The 23,474-nt window shown below is 33.8% G+C and overlaps 1 protein-coding gene across 1 annotated transcript in view; it reads left to right on the top strand.

Moving 5' to 3' along the window:
* LOC127735619 (uncharacterized) overlaps nt 1-23,474 on the top strand; it is a 36,099-nt gene that overhangs the window by 1,649 nt on the left and 10,976 nt on the right. Inside the window, exon 2 of the mRNA XM_052245853.1 lies at nt 9,117-9,407. Within this exon, the coding sequence (XP_052101813.1) occupies nt 9,160-9,407 (248 nt within the window). The 5' untranslated portion in view covers nt 9,117-9,159. The remainder of the gene's footprint in view (nt 1-9,116; nt 9,408-23,474) is intronic.

Below are 23,474 nucleotides of genomic sequence, written 5' to 3'. Positions count from 1 at the left end.
GTTTGAATAGGTAAATAAGTTCTTAGACCACTTTCATTCTGTGTCAGAAACCTATGCTGTGTCAAATATTTAATTACAATCCAAATTCAGTGCTGTATCAAGCTTGAATGTTGTGTCCATACTTGCCCCAACTGTTCAGGGTTCGACCTCTGCGGTCGTATCAAGCTGCGCCCCAGCGGAGCATTTTATTAACCAGACTTTCGAAGGAAAAATCGGTTATTGATTTGGGGATGTACGGCGGGCGGGCGGGCGGGCGGGCGGCTGCCAAACAGTGTCCATTCATTAACATGCAAATTTAGATATGTTGTTTCCTGTAACTAAATGAAGGTCAAGTTCAATTTTCACGATTTTAGCTTTTCTCGTTGTTGAGTTGTCGACCTTTTAGTAGCAAAAAGTTATACTTATTATATGATTGAGTTATTTCCCTTTGAACAGAATTGGTGATTTGTAAATATCATTTTCATTAGATAATAATCTATTTTTATTGAAGGATATATTCCATTACATTACATTGTGTAGATAACATTGTTGACATTGATAGATAAGTTGCAGATCTATATTAGTTTGTGACAAAATGAAAGAAAAAATATTGGGAACTATTAATTATATATATAAAGTTTGATTACACTAAGTGTTTTTAAATAATTTTCACCTGTTATCAGATAACAAAGCCTCTGGTAAATATCTTATCACACAATTGTAATTGTAGTGACAGATTTATTCAATCTATTGATGATGATAAGATCTGTAGGACAGTATAAATAAAGTTTGAAATTTACTGTTCATTATTAGACATTTAAAGATAATTACAGATAAATTTTATAGATTATTAATAGATATTGTATTAATGATTAATGACATTTTGGATTTTTTTTCTTCTTTTCTATGGTAAATTGTTTGAAGAATTTTGTGGTAGGTTTGTTTTGTCATTCTGTATAAACTTATTTTCTGAATGCTATATATTTTTTTTGATGAAGTGAACTCCTTTAAAAACTAAGCTTATACCGTGTTCACACTATAAGATCTTCATCGGGTCGAACCCGGGTTAATTAACCCGAATAAATTACCCTTCACACTTGATAAAAAGTTTTACCCGGTATAGGATTTTTCCTCTCAACAAAAATAGAAATGTTAGCGCCAAAATTATAACCCGCATCTGTCCTATTAAATATTTACATTTTTTTTTTCATCACATATGCATTATTTTAAAGTCTGAAGTTTTTTACCGCACTTATAGCCGTTTTGGAGGAGTTTGATCACCATCAACCACTATCCGTGTTTTAAAATAACGTCACTTCATCCAAATTGCACCCATTTTTCGCCCAAAAAAGCGACGGAAAATCATACAGGTTTCATCGTTTGTCATTATGCAGGTTTTTATACGACCGCAAAAAAATTTTGCGGTCGTATATTGGTATGACGTTGGCGTCGTCGTCGTCGTCGTCGTCCGAAGACACATTGGTTTTCGCACTCTAACTTTAGTTTTAGTTAATGGATCTCTATGAAATTTTACCATAAGGTTCAATACCACAAAAGGAAGGTTTGGATTGATTGTGGGGGTTATGGTTCAAGGAGTTAAGGAATTAGGGGCCAAAAAGGGGCCAAAAATAAGCATTTTTGTAACTTCCAGACATAACTTGTGTGTTAGTGTATGGATATCTCCGACATTGTACCACAAGGTTCCATATCACAAAGGGAATGCTTGGATTGATTTTGGGGGGACCGGTAATTGCCTCAAAATTTTAGGAATTAGGGGCAAAAAAAGGGGCAAAAAACAAGCATTTTTCTAGTTTCATGACAATAACTTGTGTGTAAGTCTATGGATCTTTCTGAAATTGTACTACAAGGTTCCATATCACAAAGGGAAAGCTGGAATTGAGTTTGGGGGTAATTGCCCAAAACGTTTAGGAATAAGAGACCAAAAAGGGGTCAAAATAAGCATTTTTCTAGTTTCTAGACAATAACTTGTGTTCAAGTGTATGGATCTCTCTGAAATTGTACTGCAAGGTACCATACCACAAAGGGAAGGCTGGGATTGATTTTGGGGGTAATTGCCTTTAAATTTTAGGAATTAGGGGCCAAAAAGGGGCAAAAAACAAGCATTTTTCTAGTTTCATGACAATAACTTGTGTGTAAGTCTATGGATCTTTCTGAAATTGTACTACAAGGTTCCATATCACAAAGGGAAAGCTGGAATTGAGTTTGGGGGTAATTGCCCAAAACGTTTAGGAATAAGAGACCAAAAAGGGGTCAAAATAAGCATTTTTCTAGTTTCTAGACAATAACTTGTGTTCAAGTGTATGGATCTCTCTGAAATTGTACTGCAAGGTACCATACCACAAAGGGAAGGCTGGGATTGATTTTGGGGGTAATTGCCTTTTAATTTTAGGAATTAGGGGCCAAAAAGGGGCAAAAAACAAGCATTTTTCTAGTTTTAGGACAATAACTTGTGTGTAAGTGTATGGATCTTTATGAAAATGTACTACAAGGTTCCATATCACAAAGGGAAAGCTGGGTTTGAGTTAGGGGGTAATTGCCCTAAATGTTTAGGAATTTGGGGCCAAAAAGGGGCAAAAAAACAAGCATTTTTCTAGTTTCTAGACAATAACTTGTGTTCAAGTGTATGGATCTCTCTGAAATTGTACTGCAAGGTACCATATCACAAAGGGAAAGCTGGGATTGAGTGTGGGGGTGATGAATCATAAGGGGGTTCAAAAAATTTGGGGGGGGGATTTTTGTTTCCTTTTTTTTTCTTTGAAATTTTCCATTTTAAATTGGTTATTTCTGATTTATATATAAAAGCAAATAATAATGATATGGTTTGAATAGGTAAATTAAATTTTTTTTAAGTTCTTAGACCACATTCATTCTGTGTCAGAAACCTATGCTGTGTCAAATATTTAATCACAATCCAAATTCATGCTGTATCAAGCTTGAATGTTGTGTTCATACTTGCCCCAACTGTTCAGGGTTCGACCTCTGCGGTCGTATCAAGCTGCGCCCAGCGGAGCATTTTATTTTCTTTAAAGTCGTAAACTCGACAAAAAATAGGCCATAAACGCTTTTTTGGGGTATAAGCGTTTCTGATTAAGGTGAATACAGAAATGCGCGATTCGGACGCAAAAATGTAGAAAGTGGTTTTTATACGACCGCAAAAATTGAAAATTTTTTGGTCGTATATTGGTATGACGTTGGCGTCGTCGTCGTCGTCGTCGTCGTCGTCGTCGTCGTCTGGCGTCGTCCGGCGTCGTCCGAAGACACATTGGTTTTCGCACTCTAACTTTAGTTCAAGTGAATGGATCTCCATGAAATTTTACCATAAGGTTTAATACCACGAAAGGAAGGTGGGGATTGATTTTGGGGGTTATGGTACCAACAGTTAAGGAATAAGGGGCCAAAAAGGGGCCAAAAATAAGCATTTTTGTAACTTCCAGACAATAACTTGTGTGTAAGTGTATGGATCTCTCTGACATTGTACCACAAGGTTCCATATCACAAAGGGAAGGCTGTAATTGATTTTGGGGGTAATTGCCTCAAAATTTTAGGAATTAGGGGCCAAAAAAGGGGCAAAAAACAAGCATTTTTCTAGTTTCATGACAATAACTTGTGTGTTAGTGTTTGGATATTTCTGAAATTGTACTACAAGGTTCCATATCACAAAGGGAAAGCTGGAATTGAGTTTGGGGGTAATTGCCCGAAACGTTTAGGAATTGGGGGCCAAAAAGGGGCCAAAAATAAGCATTTTTCTAGTTTCCAGACAATAACTTGTGTTCAAGTGTATGGATCTCTCTGAAATTGTACTGCAAGGTACCATACCACAAAGGGAAGGCTGGGATTGAGTTTGGGGGTGATGAATCATAAGGGGGTTCAAAAAATTTGGGGGGGGGATTTTTTTTTTTTCACTTTTTTTTTCTTTTTTTCCTTTTTTTTTCTTTTAAAATTTTCCATTTTAAGTTGGTTATTTCTGATTAATATTTAAAAGCAAATAATAATGATATGGTAGGAGATACACACCAAACAGGATGTGTAAATTATTATATTATAAGTATTGTGCAATAGCAAGAAATTTTCAATTGCACAGTATTGCACAATTGCAAGAAATCTTCAATTGCACAGTATTGCGCAATAGCAAGAAATCTTCAATTGCACAGTATTGCGCAATAGCAAGAAATATCCAATAGCACAATATTGCGCAATAGCAAGAAATTGTCAATTGTACAGTATTGCACAATAGCAAGAAATATTCAATTGCACAGTATTGTGCAAAAGAAGATACTTCGTATAAATTGCTTATTTCTTGATCAATTTCAATGGGGTTTTATTCTTGAATTCTTGGGGTTCTTTAATATGCTGAATCTAACCGTGTATTAAGTTTTTGGATTTTGGGCCCCGTTTTTAAATTGGTCCACATTGAGGTCCAAAGGGTCCAAAATTTAACTTTGTTTGATTTCATCAAAAATTGAATTATTGGGGTTCTTTGATATGCCGAATCTAACCGTGTATTTAGATTCTTAATTTTTGGTTCCGTTTTCAAATTGGTCTACATTAAGGTCAAAAGGGTCCAAAATTAAACTTAGTTTGATTTTACCAAAAATTGAATTTTTAGGGTACTTTGATATGCTGAATCTAAACATGTATTTAGATTTTTGATTATGGGCCCAGTTTTCAAGTTGGTCCAAATCGGGGTCCAAAATTAAACTTTGTTTGATTTCAACAAAAATTGAATATATGGGGTTCTTTGATATGCTGAATCTAACCATGTATTTAGATTTTTGATTTTTGGGCCCCGTTATCAACTTTGTCCACATTGAGGTCAAAAGGGTCCAAAATTAAACTTTGTTTGATTTCATCAAAAATTGAATTCTTGGGGTTCTTTGATATGCTGAAACTTACCATGTATTTAGATTTTTTATTTGTGGACCCGCTATCAAATTGGTTCATATTGAGGTCAAAAGTGTCCAAAATTAAACTTTGTTTGATTTCATCAAAAATTGAATTATTTGGGTTCTTTGATATGCCAAATCTAACCGTGTATTTAGATTTTTAATTTTGGGTCCCGTTTTTAAATTGGTCTACATTAAGGTCCAAAGGGTCCAAAATTAAACTTAGGTTGATTTTAACAAAAATTGAATTCTTGGGGTTCTTTGATATGCTGAATCTAAACATGTGTTTAGATTTTTGATTATGGGCCCAGTTTTCAAGTTGGTCCAAGTTGGGGTCCAAAATTAAACTTTGTTTGATTTCAACAAAAATTGAATATATGGGGTTCTTTTATATGCTGAATCTAAACATGTATTTAGATTTTAGATTTTTGGCCCAGTTTTCAAGTTGGTCCAAATTGGGGTCCAAAATTAAACTTTGTTTGATTTCAACAAAAATTGAATATATGGGGTTCTTTGATATGCTGAATCTTACCATGTATTTAGATTTTTTATTTGTGGGCCCGCTATCAAATTGGTTCATATTGAGGTCAAAAGGGTCCAAAATTAAACTTTGTTTGATTTCATCAAAAATTTAATTATTGGGGTTCTTTGATATGCCAAATCTAACCGTGTATTTAGATTTTTAATTTTGGGTCCCGTTTTTTAAATTGGTCTACATTGAGGTCCAAAGGGTCCAAAATTAAACTTAGTTTGATTTTAACAAAAATTGAATTTTTGGGGTTCTTTGATATGCTGAATCTAAACATGTGTTTAGATTTTTGATTATGGGACCAGTTTTCAAGTTGGTCCAAGTTGGGGTCCAAAATTAAACTTTGTTTGATTTCAACAAAAATTGAATATATGGGGTTCTTTGATATGCTGAATCTAAACATGTATTTAGATTTTAGATTTTTGGCCCAGTTTTCAAGTTGGTCCAAATTGGGGTCCAAAATTAAACTTTGTTTGATTTCAACAAAAATTGAATATATGGGGTTCTTTGATATGCTGAATCTTACCATGTATTTAGATTTTTATACGACCGCAAAAAAATTTTTGTGGTCGTATATTGGTATGACGTTGGCGTCGTCGTCGTCCGGCGTCGTCGTCGTCGTCGTCGTCGTCGTCGTCGTCGTCGTCCGGCGTCGTCCGGCGTCGTCCGAAGACACATTGGTTTTCGCACTCTAACTTTAGTTTAAGTGAATGGATCTTTTTGAAATTTTACCACAAGGTTCAATACCACAAAAGTAAGGTTGGGATTGATTTTGGGGGTTATGGTAATAACAGTAAAGGAATTAGGGGCCAAAAAGGGGCCAAAAATAAGCATTTTTGTAACTTCCAGACATAACTTGTGTGTTAGTGTATGGATCTCTCTGACATTGTACCACAAGGTTCCATATCACTAAAGGAATGCTGGGATTGATTTTGGGGGTAATTGCCTCCAAATTTTAGGAATTAGGGGCCAAAAAAGGGGCAAAACACAAGCATGTTTCTAGTTTCATGACAATAACTTGTGTGTAAGTGTATGGATCTTTCTGAAATTGTACTACAAGGTTCCATATCACAAAGGGAAAGCTGGGTTTGAGTTTGGGGGTAATTGCCCTAAACGTTTAGGAATTTGGGGCCAAAAAGGGGCCAAAAAACACATTTTTTTCTAGTTTCCAGACAATAACTTGTGTTCAAGTGTATGGATCTCTCTGAAATTGTACTGCAAGGTACCATACCACAAAGGGAAGGCTGGGATTGAGTTTGGGGGTGATGAATCATAATGGGGGTTCAAAAAATTTGGGGGGGGGGATTTATTTTTTTTTCCTTTTTTTTCTTTTTTTCCTTTTTTGTTTCTTTTAAAATTTTCCATTTTAAGTTGGTTATTTCTGATTTATATTTAAAATCAAATAATAATGATATGGTAGGAGATACACACCAAACAGGATGTGTAAATTATTATATAATAAGTATTGTGCAATAGCAAGAAATTTTCAATTGCACAGTATTGCACAATAGCAAGAAATCTTCAATTGCACAGTATTGCGCAATAGCAAGAAATCTTCAATTGCACAGTATTGCGCAATAGCAAGAAATATCCAATAGCACAATATTGCGCAATAGCAAGAAATTGTCAATTGTACAGTATTGCGCAATAGCAAGAAATATTTAATAGCACAGGATTGTGCAAAAGAAGATACTTCCTATAAATTGCTTATTTCTTGACCAATTTCAATGGGGTTTTATTCTTGATTTCATGGGGTTCTTTAATATGCTGAATCTAACCGTGTATTTAGTTTTTGGATTTTGGGCCCCGTTTTTAAATTGGTCCACATTGAGGTCCAAAGGGTCCAAAATTAAACTTTGTTTGATTTCATCAAAAATTGAATTATTGGGGTTCTTTGATATGCCGAATCTAACTGTGTATTTAGATTCTTAAATTTTGGTTCCGTTTTCAAATTGGTCTACATTAAGGTCCAAAGGGTCCAAAATTAAACTTAGTTTGATTTTAACAAAAATTGAATTCTTAGGTTTCTTTGATATGCTGAATCTAAACATGTATTTAGATTTTTGATTATGGGCCCAGTTTTCAAGTTGGTCCAAATCGGGGTCCAAAATTAAACTTTGTTTGATTTCAACAAAAATTGAATATATGGGGTTCTTTGATATGCTGAATCTAACCATGTATTTAGATTTTTGATTTTTGGGCCCCGTTATCAACTTTGTCCACATTGAGGTCAAAAGGGTCCAAAATTAAACTTTGTTTGATTTCATCAAAAATTGAATTATTGGGGTTCTTTGATATGCCGAATCTAACCGTGTATTTAGATTCTTAATTTTTGGTTCCGTTTTCAAATTGGTCTACATTAAGGTCCAAAGGGTCCAAAATTAAACTTAGTTTGATTTTAACAAAAATTGAATTCTTAGGGTTCTTTGATATGCTGAATCTAAACATGTATTTAGATTTTTGATTATGGGCCCAGTTTTCAAGTTTGTCCAATTTGGGGTCCAAAATTAAACTTTGTTTGATTTCAACAAAAATTGAATATATGGGGTTCTTTGATATGCTGAATCTAACCATGTATTTAGATTTTTGATTTTTGGGCCCCGTTATCAACTTTGTCCACATTGAGGTCAAAAGGGTCCAAAATTAAACTTTGTTTGATTTCATCAAAAATTGAATTCTTGGGGTTCTTTGATATGCTGAATCTAACCATGTATTTAGATTTTGGATATTGGACCATAATAGGTGAATGTCCAATTTAAAATTTTTAAGTTCTTAGACCACATTCAATCTGTGTTAGAAACCTATGCTGTGTCAAATATTTAATCAAAATCCAAATCCAAAGCTGTATCAAGCTTGAATGTTGTGTCCATACTTCCCCCAACTGTTCAGGGTTCGACCTCTGCGGTCGTATCAAGCTGCGCCCTGCGGAGCATTTTATTTATTTTGTGGGCCTGCTATCAAATTGGTTCATATTGAGGTCAAAAGGGTCCAAAATTAAACTTTGTTTAATTTTAACAAAAATTGAATTTTTGGGGTTCTTTGATATGCTGAATCTAAACATGTGTTTAGATTTTTGATTATGGGACCAGTTTTCAAGTTTGTCCAAGTTGGGGTCCAAAATTAAACTTTGTTTGATTTCAACAAAAATTGAATATACGGGGTTCTTTGATATGCTGAATCTAACCATGTATTTTGATTTTGGACATTGGACCATAATAGGTAAATTAAAAAAATTGAAGTTCTTAGACCACATTCTTTCTGTGTCAGAAACCTATGCTGTGTCAAATATTTAATCACAATCCAAATTCAGAGCTGTATCAAGCTTGAATGTTGTGTTCATACTTGCCCCAACTGTTCAGGGTTCGACCTCTGCGGTCGTATCAAGCTGCGCCCAGCGAAGCATTTTATTTTATAAATGGAACGCCATATAATCCCCTTATACAATTACTGAATCTGCCCCGATATTTATGGAAGGAAACATACATTCGCGACATGCGTTAACTTTCATAAATAGGTATTTGCTATTTAAATAATTTCATGTCACCAAACGTGAAAACCTACGTCATTTCGGATAATTCCAAAAGTGTTAGGAAAGAAATGCTTAATAATTTATAGAATACAAATGATACATGCATATTGTTTTTGACAGTTAATGGAATTAGTAAACACTTAATTAAGTAAACGTTGAAATCTTTATTTTGAAGGTATTATGAAAATTTGACCTGTTCGTCGTTTGATAAAGTTTTGATGGAACGGTTAAATGACGGCGAAAAAGTAACATTGGCAAATGGCAAACTGATGGAACGGTTATTGATCCTAAAAATGGCCAGAGAGGGTATAAAGGCAAACCCAGAAGAAATATATTACACGTGGGATTGGGATGCTCAGCCAAATGGGCCAAGCCAAGTTAATCAGGAAAATATAATTGATGAATCGAAAGCTCCGTTTTTAAACTATTTGATCGCTCAAGCTGATGAAAATATCAGCAACATCAGGTGAGTAAAAAGAGTACATGACGTCATTAACAGGAATGTTAAAAGCTCAATCAATTAGAGTTTCTTTTTGAATAAAAAAAAACCCTCATCTTAGTTACCAGGCTTATAATCTAAGTTACCAGGCTTATAATCTAAGATACCAGACTTATAATCTAAGATACCAGGCTTGTAATCTAAGATACCAGACTTATAATCTAAGATACCAGACTTATAATCTAAGATACCAGGCTTATAATCTAAGATACAAGACTTATAATCTAAGATACAAGACTTATAATCTAAGATACCAGGCTTATAATCTAAGATACCAGGCTTATAATCTAAGATACCAGACTAATAATCTAAGATACCAGACTTATAATTTAGAACACCATACTCGCGTTTCGTCTACACAAGACAAGACTCACCATTGACACTAGAATCAAAACAATAGGAAGACGAAGTTATAGAGCGTTAAAAACCAATACTGCCAATAGAAGTGTCAAATCTGGCTAAGGCTATCTAGAAAAGGGCAGAAAATAAATTGTACACTTTTCGAACAGGTAAATTTACAGACAACAAGTATTCTGTATTGAATGACAATACATAGTCCCCTACCGGTTTAAAATTCATTGTACTGAAACAAAATGCTAACTTGATCTATAACTTGTCATGGTGTAAACTATATAACAAATATCAAGTCAACATCTTCAAGCATGACGAAATAAAGTTTGGAAAACTGATTATACCAGTGAATTTTTGAAGTCCAAGGACCATTACTCTGCACAAAATCATCAGACCGGAACAATATTCGAACTTGATCTGTCACTTGTCATGATAAAACAATACACCAAATATCAAATCAATATCTTCAAGCACGAAGAAAAAAGTATGGAAAACTGATTTACCGGACTGACGGATGGACAGACAGACAGACAGACAGACAGAGTGCAAACCTAAAGTCCCCTTCGACTTCGTCAGTAGGGGACTAATAACCATATCAATGATATCTCATGCCAGCAGTGGGGTGCTGGCTACTGGGCTGGTTATGCATTCGGGAACAATTGTCTACCAGCAGTGGCATCGACCCAGTGGTTTGAAAACTTAAAAGATACCAGACTAATAACTTGGCATGCCTAAGTGTGACACGTTTTGTCAACATAAGACTCATCTTTGGTGCACGAATTAAAACCAATAACGAAGTAGAAGAGCATTGAAAACGAATAAATGCAGCAAGTTGTGACAAATTTTTCTAAGACCATGTTGCCAAAGTGTAGGAAAATTTATTGTTTCCTGGGACATATTATCCTCTTCCAAGGTGTTTCGAATTGAAACAAAAAGGGGCAAAAAACAAGCATTTTTATACGACCGCAAAAAAATTTTGCGATCGTATATTGGTATGACGTTGGCGTCGTCGTCGTCCGGCGTCGTCGTCCGAAGACACATTGGTTTTCGCACTCTAACTTTAGTTTAAGTGAATGGATCTCTATGAAATTTTACCATAAGGTTCAATACCACAAAAGGAAGGTTGGGATTGATTTTGGGGGTTATGGTACCAACCGTCAAGGAATTAAGGGACAAAAAGGGGCCAAAAATAAGCATTTTTGTAACTTCCAGACATAACTTGTGTGTTAGTGTATGGATCTCTCTGACATTGTACCACAAGGTTCCATATCACAAAGGGAATGCTGGGATTGATTTTGGGGGTAATGGCCTCAAAATTTTAGGAATTAGGGGCCAAAAAAGGGGCAAAAACAAGCATTTTTATATGGACAAATACTTTGGTACAAAACATAATTTAAAGCAGTGTAAGGGAGATAAATCAAATTCATCATTTGAATTACCTCCCTTACACTGCTTTTTATACGACCGCAAAAAAATTTTGTGGTCGTATATTGGTATGACGTTGGCGTCGTCGTCGTCGTCGTTGTCGTCGTCGTCGTCCGGCGTCGTCGTCGTCCGGCGTCGTCGTCCGAATACATATTGGTTTTCGCACTCTAACTTTAGTTTAAGTGAATGGATCTTTTTGAAATTTGACCATAAGGTTAAATACCACAAAAGGAAGGTTGGGATTGATTTTGGGGGTTATGGTACCAACAGTTAAGGAATTAGGGGCCAAAAAGGGGCCAAAAATGAGCATTTTCTAGTTTCCAGACAATAACTGTGGAACGGTGTATGGATCTCTCTGAAATTATACTACAAGTTTCCATACCACAAAGGGATGGTTAGGATTTGCTTTGGGGGGTTATGGCTCAAACCGTTTAGGAATTAGGGGCAAAAACAAGTTTGTCCTGGTTAATGGACAAATACTTTAGTACAAAACATAATTTAAAGCAGTGTAAGGGAGATAAATCAAATACATCATTGAAATTATCTCCCTTACACTGCTTTTAAATTATGTATAAAGTAATGGTTAATGAACAATAAAGATAATCTAAAACAGTGTAAGGGAGGTAATCCAAATACAACGTTTTGGTTACTTCCCTTACTCTGCTTTTAAATTATGTTTAAAGAAATGCATATTTATAAAGGAAGACCAGTAAAAATATCTGCAAATGTTTTCATCTTTTTTTTTTACAAAAAAATCCATATGAAAGATTTGACACTATATTTTTATTAATTCTATCATAAAATAGATTAAGTTAGCACTATGGTAAATTTAAATGGGTAATTATGGTTGCCAACTCCATTGGAAATTTGAATTGAGATTATGACCATATCTTGAGGGAAAGAATTTTTTTGGGGGAAAAGGGGGGGGGGATAAAAACAAATTGTGGGGGGGCCAATTTTTTCTCATTTCAGAATTCAGAAATTAAAAAGAATTATTCTTCAAATATTATTTTTTTTTCAAATTTCAAATATTGAAAAATTTCAAGAAGTAATCTTTAATTGCACAGTATGGCGCATTAGATTTGTAAAATCTTTGATCACATTTATTTATTTGTTATGCCGAATCTAACAGTGTATTTAGATTTTTAATTTTGAGTCCAGTTTTCAAATTGGTCTACATTAATGTCCAAAGGGTCCAAAATTAAACTTTGTTTGATTTTAGCAAAAATTGAATATATGAGGTTCTTTGATATGCTGAATCTAAACATGTATTTAGATTTTTGATTTTTGGCCCAGTTTTCAAGTTGGTCCAAATTGGGGTCCAAAATTAAACTTTGTTTGATTTCAACAAAAATTGAATATATGGGGTTCTTTGATATGCTGAATCTAACCATGTATTTAGATTTTTTATTTGTGGACCCCGTTATCTAATTGGTTCATATTGAGGTCAAAAGGGTCCAAAATTAAACTTTGTTTGATTTCATCTAAAATTGAATTATTGGGGTTCTTTGATATTCCAAATCTAACCGTGTATTTAGGTTTTTAATTTTGGGTCCTGTTTTTATACGACCGCAAAAATTAAAAATTTTTTGGTCGTATATTGGTATGACGTTGGCGTCGTCGTCGTCGTCGTCGTCGTCGTCGTCGTCCGGCGTCGTCGTCGTCCGGCGTCGTCCTGCGTCGTCCGAAGACACATTGGTTTTCGCACTCTAACTTTAGTTTAAGTGAATGGATCTCCATGAAATTTCACCATAAGGTTCAATACCACAAAAGGAAGGTTGGGATTGATTTTGGGGGTTATGGTACCAACAGTTAAGGAATTAGGGGCCAAAAAGGGGCCAAAAATAAGCATTTTTGTAACTTTCAGACAATAACTTGTGTGTAAGTGTATGGATCTCTCTGACATTGTACCACAAGGTTCCATATCACAAAGGGAAGGCTGTAATTGATTTTGGGGGTAATTGCCTCAAAATTTTAGGAATTAGGGGCCAAAAAAGGGGCAAAAAACAAGCATTTTTCTAGTTTCATGACAATAACTTGTGTGTAAGTGTTTGGATATTTCTGAAATTGTACTACAAAGTTCCATATCACAAAGGGAAAGCTGGAATTGAGTTTGGGGGTAATTGCCCGAAACGTTTAGGAATTGGGGGCCAAAAAGGGGCCAAAAATAAGCATTTTTCTAGTTTCCAGACAATAACTTGTGTTCAAGTGTATGGATCTCTCTGAAATTGTACTGCAAGGTACCATACCACAAAGGGAAGGCTGGGATTGAGTTTGGGGGTGATGAATCATAAGGGGGTTCAAAAAATTTGGGGGGGGGGGGATTTTTTTTCTTTTTTTTTTTCTTTTTTTCCTTTTTTTTTTCTTTTAAAATTTTCCATTTTAAGTTGGTTATTTCTGATTTATATTTAAAAGCAAATAATAATGATATGGTAGGAGATACACACCAAACAGGATGTGTAAATTATTATATAATAAGTATTGTGCAATAGCAAGAAATTTTCAATTGCACAGTATTGCACAATAGCAAGAAATCTTCAATTGCACAGTATTGCGCAATAGCAAGAAATCTTCAATTTAACAGTATTGCGCAATAGCAAGAAATATCCAATAGCACAATATTGCGCAATAGCAAGAAATTGTCAATTGTACAGTATTGCGCAATAGCAAGAAATATTCAATTGCACAGTATTGTGCAAAAGAAGATACTTCGTATAAATTGCTTATTTCTTGATCAATTTCAATGGGGTTTTATTCTTGAGTTCTTGGGGTTCTTTAATATGCTGAATCTAACCGTGTATTAAGTTTTTGGATTTTGGGCCCTGTTTTTAAATTGGTCCACATTGAGGTCCAAAGGGTCCAAAATTAAACTTTGTTTGATTTCATCAAAAATTGAATTATTGGGATTCTTTGATATGCCGAATCTAACCGTGTAATTAGATTTTTATACGACCGCAAAAAAATTTTGTGGTCGTATATTGGTATGACGTTGGCGTCGTCGTCGTCGTCGTCGTCGTCGTCGTCGTCGTCCGGCGTCGTCGTCGTCCGGCGTCGTCGTCCGAATACACAATGGTTTTCGCACTCTAACTTTAGTTTAAGTGAATGGATCTCTATGAAATTTTACCATAAGGTTCAATACCACAATAGGAAGGTGGGGATTGATTTTGGGGGTTATGGTACCAACAGTTAAATAATTAGGGGCCAAAAAGTGGCCGAAAATAAGCATTTTTGTAACTTCCAGACATAACTTGTGTGTTATTGTATGGATCTCTTTGACATTGTACTACAAGATTCCATATCACAAAGGGTCGATGATGGGATTGATTTTGGGGTTAATTTCCTCGAAATTTTAGGAATAAGGGGCCAAAAGGGGGCAAAAAACAAGCATTTTTCTAGTTTCATGACAATAACTTGTGTGTAAGTGTATGGATCTTTCTGAAATTTTACTACAAGGTTCCATTTCGCAAGGGGAAAGCTGGAATTGAGTTTTGTGGTAATTGCCCAAACCGTTTAGTAATAAGGGGCCTAAAAAGGGGTGAAAAATAAGCATTTTTTAGTTTCTAGACAATAACTTGTGTTCAAGTGTATGGATCTCTCTAAAATTGTATTACAAGGTACCATACCACAAAGGCAAGGCTGTTATTGAGCTTGGTTTGGGGGGGAAGGGGGGGGTGATGAATCATAGGGGGTTGGGGGTCAAAAAAGGGGTAATTATTTTTTTTCGTTTAAGGAATAAGGGGGAAAAAGGTTAAAAAACTAGGGTTTCCATTTTAATAGACAAATAATTGAGTAAAGAACATTATTTAAAAGCAGTGTAAGGTTGGTAATTCAAACTCATTTAAATATCTCACCTGCACTATGTTTGAATTATGTAAATTGGAAATTTGCCAATTATTTTAGTATAATAAACTTCATTGGAAATTTGCCAATATAAAATTTTGCTGATGAAGGTTTTTTGTTTACCTTTAGTCTGACTATGATGTCATTTTCTATTTTAATAGCCTTATGATGTAGTTAAATTTTTTTTAATACTTTTATGATGTATTTTAATGCGCTTTTATGGTTGCAAATTTATTGTTTTAATATAATAAACTCCATTGGAAATTTACCAATAGTTTGTTTATTTTTAGCTATGACTATGATGTCATTTTCTATTTAATTTTAAGGTTACAAATTAATTTCAGTTTTAAATATTATTGTAAAATGTTTGCCCAAAACATTTATTAATAAGTGGCCAAAAAAGGGGGCAAAAATAAGCATTTTTTTAGTTTCCAGACATTAACTTGTGTTCAAGTGTATGGATTTCTCTGAAATTGTACTTAAAGGTACCATACCACAAAGGGAAGTGGGTCAAAAAATTTTGGGGGGGGGGGGGATTTTTTTTCCTTTTTTTTTTCTTTAAAATTTTCCATTTTAAGTTGGTTAATTCTGATCACAAAGAGAAAGTTGTAATTGAGTTTGGGGGATAATTGCTCAAATGTTTAGGAATAAGGGGCTAAAAAAGGGGTTAAAAATAAGCATTTTTTTTTAGTTTCCAACAATTAATTGTGTTTAAGTAATTGGATCTCTGTGAAATTGTACTGCAAGGTACCATACCACAAACTGAAGGCTGGGATTGAGTTTGGGGGGGCGTGATGTGTGAAAATTTTCCACTTAAAGTTGGTTAATTATTTCTGATTTAGATATAAAAGCAAATAATAATGATGTGGTTTGATTTTATCAAAAACTTAAATTGAAGTTATGTATATTGTAAATTTAGGTTACATTGGAATTTAAGAATTGGCTTTGGGTAGGGTTATGACTCAAACCTTTAAATAATAAGGGAAAAAAAGGTGAAAAAACAAGGGTTTCCAGGTTAATAGACAAATAAGTACAAAACATTATTTAAAAGCAGTGTAAGGTTGGTAATTCAAACTCATTTAAATATCTCACTTACACTGCTTTTAAATTATGTAAATTGGAAATTTGCCAATAACTTTATTGTTAATAAATGCATTGGAAATTTGCCAACAATTTTAGTATAATAAACTTCATTGGAAATTTGCCAATATAAAATTTTGCTGATGAAGGTTTTTTGTTTACCTTTAGCCTTGACTATGAAGTCATTTTCTATTTTTATAGCCTTATGATGTAGTTGAATTATTTAATACTTTTATGATGTGTTTAAATGGGGTTTTATGGTTGCAAATTTATTGTTTTAGTTTAATAAACTCCATTTAAAATTTGGTAATAAAAAAAATTTTTGTTTATTTTTAGCTATGATTATGATGTCATTTTCTATTTTACTTTTATGGTTGCAAAGAAATTTTTATTTTTAGATATTACTGTTAAATGATGCTGATTAAGGTTTTTGCTATGTTTAGCCATGACTATGATGTCATTTTCTATTTTAATATCTGTCATGATGTATTTAAATGGGCTTTTATGGTTACAAAGGAATTTTATTTTTAGATATTACTGTAAAATGTTGCTGATTAAGGATTTTGTTTATTTTTAGCCATGACTATGATGTCATTTTCTATTTTAATACCTTTATTATGTAATTTCCATTTTTAGATATTACTGTTAAATGATGCTGATTGAGGGTTTGAATGCTGGGATTGATTTTGGGGGTAATTGCCTCCAAATTTTAGGAATTAGGGGGCAAAAAACAAGCATTTTTCTAGTTTCATGACAATAACTTGTGTGTAAGTGTATGGATATTTATGAAATTGTACTACAAGGTTCCATATCACAAAGGGAAAGCTGGAATTGAGTTTGGGGGTACTTGCCCAAAACGTTTAGGAATAAGGGGCCAAAAATAAGCATTTTTCTAGTTTCCAGACAATAACTTGTGTTCAAGTGTATGGATCTCTCTGAAATTGTACTGCAAGGTACCATACCACAAAGGGAAGGCTGGGATTGTTTTTGGGGGTAATTGTCTCAAAATGTTAGGAATTAGGGGCCATAAAGGGGCAAAAAAACAAGCATTTTTCTAGTTTCATGACAATAACGTGTGTGTAAGTGTATGGATCTTTATGACATTGTACTGCAAGGTTCCATATCACAAAGGGAAAGCTGGGTTTGAGTTTGGGGGTAATTGCCCTAAACTTTTAGGAATTTGGGGCCAAAAAGGTGCAAAAAACCCAAGCATTTTTATAGTTTCCAGACAATAATTTGTGTTCAAGTGTATGGATCTCTCTGAAATTGTACTGCAAGGTACCATACCACAAAGGGAAGGCTGGCATTGAGTTTGGGGGTGATGAATCATAAGGGGGTTTCAAAAAATTTGGGGGGGGGGATTTTTTTTTCCTTTTTTTTCTTTAAAATTTTCCATTTTAAATTGGTTATTTCTGATTTATATATAAAAGCAAATAATAATGATATGGTTTGAATAGGTAAATTAAAAAATTTTAAGTTCTTAGACTACTTTCATTCTGTGTGAGAAACCTATGCTGTGTCAAATATTTAATTACAATCCAAATTCAGTGCTGTATCAAGCTTGAATGTTGTGTCCATACTTGCCCCAACTGTTCAGGGTTCGACCTCTGCGGTCGTATCAAGCTGCGCCCCAGCGGAGCATTTTATTAATTTTGGGTCCCGTTTTTTAAATTTGTCTACATTAAGGTCCAAAGGGTCCAAAATTAAACTTAGTTTGATTTTAACAAAAATTGAATTCTTAGGGTTCTTTGATATGCTGAATCTAAACATGTGTTTAGATTTTTGATTATGGGCCCAGTTTTCAAGTTGGTCCAAGTTGGGGTCCAAAATTAAACTTTGTTTGATTTCAACAAAAATTGAATATATGGGGTTCTTTGATATGCTGAATCTAAACATGTATTTAGATTTTAGATTTTTGGCCCAGTTTTCAAGTTGGTCCAAATTGGGGTCCAAAATTAAACTTTGTTTGATTTCAACAAAAATTGAATATATGGGGTTCTTTGATATGCTGAATCTTACCATGTATTTAGATTTTTTATTTGTGGGCCCGCTATCAAATTGGTTCATATTGAGGTCAAAAGGGTCCAAAATTAAACTTTGTTTGATTTCATCAAAAATTGAATTATTGGGGTTCTTTGATATGCCAAATCTAACCGTGTATTTAGATTTTTAATTTTGGGTCCTGTTTTTTAAATTGGTCTACATTAAGGTCCAAAGGGTCCAAAATTAAACTTAGTTTGATTTTAACAAAAATTGAATTTTTGGGGTTCTTTGATATGCTGAATCTAAACATGTGTTTAGATTTTTGATTATGGGACCAGTTTTCAAGTTGGTCCAAGTTGGGGTCCAAAATTAAACTTTGTTTGATTTCAACAAAAATTGAATATATGGGGTTCTTTGATATGCTGAATCTAAACATGTATTTAGATTTTAGATTTTTGGCCTAGTTTTCAAGATGGTCCAAATTGGGGTCCAAAATTAAACTTTGTTTGATTTCAACAAAAATTGAATATATGGGGTTCTTTGATATGCTAAATCTTACCATGTATTTAGATTTTTTATTTGTGGGCCTGCTTTCAAATTGGTTCATATTGAGGTCAAAAGGGTCCAAAATTAAACTTTGTTTGATTTCATCAAAAATTGAATTATTGGGGTTCTTTGATATGCCAAATCTAACTGTGTTTTTAGATTTTTAATTTAGGGTCCCGTTTTTTAAATTTGTCTACATTAAGGTCCAAAGGGTCCAAAATTAAACTTAGTTTGATTTTAACAAAAATTGAATTCTTCGGGTACTTTGATATGCTGAATCTAAACATGTGTTTAGATTTTTGATTATGGGACCAGTTTTCAAGTTTGTCCAAGTTGGGGTCCAAAATTAAACTTTGTTTGATTTCAACAAAAATTGAATATATGGGGTTCTTTGATATGCTGAATCTAACCATGTATTTTGATTTTGGACATTGGACCATAATAGGTAAATTAAAAAAATTGAAGTTCTTAGACCACATTCTTTCTGTGTCAGAAACCTATGCTGTGTCAAATATTTAATCACAATCCAAATTCAGAGCTGTATCAAGCTTGAATGTTGTGTCCATACTTGCCCCAACTGTTCAGGGTTCGACCTCTGCGGTCGTATCAAGCTGCGCCCAGCGAAGCATTTTATTTAAATTGGTCTACATTGAGGTCCAAAGGGTCCAAAATTAAACTTAGTTTGATTTTGACAAAAATTGAATTCTTGGGGTTCTTTGATTTGCTGAATCTAAACATGTGTTTAGATTTTTGATTATGGGCCCAGTTTTCAAGTTGGTCCAAGATAGGGTCCAGTATTTAAACTTTGTTTGATTTCAACAAAAATTGAATATATGGGGTTCTTTGATATGCTGAATCTAAACATGTATTTAGATTTTTGATTATGGGCCCAGTTTTCAAGTTGGTCCAAATTGGGGTCCAAAATTAAACTTTGTTTGATTTCAACAAAAATTGAATATATGAGGTTCTTTGATATGCTGAATCTAACCATGTATTTAGATTTTTTATTTGTAGGCCCCGCTATCAAATTGGTTCATATTGAGGTCAAAAGGGTCCAAAATTAAACTTTGTTTGATTTCATCGAAAATTGAATTATTGGGGTTTTTTGATATGCCAAATCTAACCGTATTTTTAATTTGGGTCCCGTTTTTTAAATTGGTCTTCATTGAGGTCCAAAGGGTCCAAAATTAAACTTAGTTTGATTTTAACAAAAATTGAATTCTTGGGGTTCTTTGATATGCTGAATCTAAACATGTGTTTAGATTTTTGATTATGGGCCCAGTTTTCAAGTTGGTCCAAGTTGGGGTCCAAAATTAAACTTTGTTTGATTTCAACAAAAATTGAATATATGGGGTTCTTTGATATGCTGAATCTAACCATGAATTTAGATTTTTTATTTGTGGGCCCCGCTATCAAATTGCTTCATATTGAGGTCAAAAGGGTCCAAAATTTAACTTTGTTTGATTTCATCAAAAATTGAATTATTGGGGTTCTTTGATATTCCAAATCTAACTGTGTATTTAGATTTTTAATTTTAAGTCCCGTTTTTATACGACCGCAAAAATTAAAAATTTTTTGGTCGTATATTGGTATGACGTTGGCGTCGTCGTCGTCCGGCGTCGTCGTCGTCGTCGTCGTCGTCGTCGTCGTCGTCTGGCGTCGTCCGGCGTCGTCCGAAGACACATTGGTTTTCGCACTCTAACTTTAGTTTAAATGAATGGATCTCCATGAAATTTTACCATAAGGTTCAATACCACGAAAGGAAGGTTGGGATTGATTTTGGGGGTTATGGTACCAACAGTTAAGGAATTAGGGGCCAAAAAGGGGCCAAAAATAAGCATTTTTGTAACTTCCAGACAATAACTTGTGTGTAAGTGTATGGATCTCTCTGACATTGTACCACAAGGTTCCATATCACAAAGGAAAGGCTGTAATTGATTTTGGGGGTAATTGCCTCAAAATTTTAGGAATTAGGGGCCAAAAAAGGGGCAAAAAACAAGCATTTTTCTAGTTTCATGACAATAACTTGTGTGTAAGTGTTTGGATATTTCTGAAATTGTACTACAAGGTTCCATATCACAAAGGGAAAGCTGGAATTGAGTTTGGGGGTAATTGCCTGAAACGTTTAGGAATTGGGGGCCAAAAAGGGGCCAAAAATAAGCATTTTTCTAGTTTCCAGACAATAACTTGTGTTCAAGTGTATGGATCTCTCTGAAATTGTACTGCAAGGTACCATACCACAAAGGGAAGGCTGGGATTGAGTTTGGGGGTGATGAATCATAAGGGGGTTCAAAAAATTTGGGGGGGGATTTTTTTCTTTTCTTTTTTTTTCTTTTTTTCCTTTTTTTTTTCTTTTAAAATTTTCCATTTTAAGTTGGTTATTTCTGATTAATATTTAAAAGCAAATAATAATGATATGGTAGGAGATACACACCAAACAGGATGTGTAAATTATTATCTAATAAGTATTGTGCAATAGCAAGAAATTTTCAATTGCACAGTATTGCACAATAGCAAGAAATCTTCAATTGCACAGTATTGCGCAATAGCAAGAAATCTTCAATTGCACAGTATTGCGCAATAGCAAGAAATATCCAATAGCACAATATTGCGCAATAGCAAGAAATTGTCAATTGTACAGTATTGCGCAATAGCAAGAAATATTCAATTGCACAGTATTGTGCAAAAGAAGATACTTCGTATAAATTGCTTATTTCTTGATCAATTTCAATGGGGTTTTATTCTTGAATTCTTGGGGTTCTTTAATATGCTGAATCTAACCGTGTATTAAGTTTTTGGATTTTGGCCCCGTTTTTAAATTGGTCCACATTGAGGTCCAAAGGGTCCAAAATTTAACTTTGTTTGATTTCATCAAAAATTGAATTATTGGGGTTCTTTGATATGCTGAATCTAACCGTGTATTTAGATTCTTAATTTTTGGTTCCGTTTTCAAATTGGTCTACATTAAGGTCCAAAGGGTCAAAATTAAACTTAGTTTGATTTTAACAAAAATTGAATTTTTAGGGTTCTTTGATATGCTGAATCTAAACATGTATTTAGATTTTTGATTATGGGCCCAGTTTTCAAGTTGGTCCAAATCGGGGTCCAAAATTAAACTTTGTTTGATTTCAACAAAAATTGAATATATGGGGTTCTTTGATATGCTGAATCTAACCATGTATTTAGATTTTTGATTTTTGGGCCCCGTTATCAACTTTGTCCACATTGAGGTCAAAAGGGTCCAAAATTTAACTTTGTTTGATTTCATCAAAAATTGAATAATTGGGGTTCTTTGATATGCCGAATCTAACCGTGTATTTAGATTCTTAATTTTTGGTTCCGTTTTCAAATTGGTCTACATTAAGGTCCAAAGGGTCCAAAATTAAACTTAGTTTGATTTTAACAAAAATTGAATTTTTAGGGTTCTTTGATATGCTGAATCTAAACATGTATTTAGATTTTTGATTATGGGCCCAGTTTTCAAGTTGGTCCAAATCGGGGTCCAAAATTAAACTTTGTTTGATTTCATCAAAAATTGAATTCTTGGGGTTCTTTGATATGCTGAATCTAACCATGTATTTAGATTTTGGATATTGGACCATAATAGGTGAATGTCCAATTTAAAATTTTTAAGTTCTTAGACCACATTCATTCTGTGTCAGAAACCTATGCTGTGTCAAATATTTAATCACAATCCAAATTCAGAGCTGTATCAAGCTTGAATAATGTGTCCATACTTGCCCCAACTGTTCAGGGTTCGACCTCTGCGGTCGTATCAAGCTGCGCCCTGCGGAGCATTTTATTTAAATTGGTCTACATTAAGGTCCAAAGGGTCCAAAATTAAACTTAGTTTGATTTTAGCAAAAATTGAATTCTTGGGGTTCTTTGATATGCTGAATCTAAACATGTGTTTAGATTTTTGATTATGGGCCCAGTTTTCAAGTTTGTCCAAGTTGGGGTCCAAAATTAAACTTTGTTTGATTTTAACAAAAATTGAATATATGGGGTTCTTTGATATGCTGAATCTAACCATGTATTTTGATTTTGGACATTGGACCATAATAGGTAAATTAAAAAAATTCAAGTTCTTAGACCACATTCTTTCTGTGTCAGAAACCTATGCTGTGTCAAATATTTAATAACAATCCAAATTCAGAGCTGTATCAAGCTTGAATATTGTGTCCATACTTGCCCCAACTGTTCAGGGTTCGACCTCTGCGGTCGTATCAAGCTGCGCCCCAGCGAAGCATTTTATTATTAATTATGTATTAAGTAATGGTTAATGAACAATTAAGACAATTTAAAACAGTGTAATGGAGGTAATCCACATACAACGTTTTGATTACTTCCCTTACACTGCTTTTAAATTATGTTTATAGAAATGCATATTTATAAAGGAAGACCAGTAAAATTATCTGCAAATGTTGCATCTTTTTTTTTTTTACAAAAAAATCCATATGAAAGATTTGACACCATATTTTAAATTCTATTATAAAATAGATTAAGTTAGCACTATGGTTGCAAATTCCATTGGAAATTTGAATTGAGATTATGACCATATCTTGAGGGAAAGAATTTTTTGGGGGAAAAAGGGGGGGGGGGGGGTAAAAAGAAATTGTGTGGGGTCAATTTTTTCTCATTTCAGATTTCAGAGATTAAAAAGAATTATTCTTCAAATATTATTTTTTTTTCAAATTTCAAATATTGAAAAATTTCAAGAAGTAATCTTTAATTGCACAGTATGGCGCATTAGATTTGTAAAATCTTTGACCACATTTATTTATTTGTTATGCCAAATCTGACCATGTA

This window comes from Mytilus californianus, unplaced genomic scaffold (genome assembly GCF_021869535.1).
Source record: "Mytilus californianus isolate M0D057914Y unplaced genomic scaffold, xbMytCali1.0.p SCAF_3, whole genome shotgun sequence".
Taxonomy (NCBI): Eukaryota; Metazoa; Mollusca; class Bivalvia; order Mytilida; family Mytilidae; genus Mytilus; species Mytilus californianus.
Note: the sequence above shows the minus strand (reverse complement) of the source record. Positions and strands in the feature narration are given on the sequence as shown.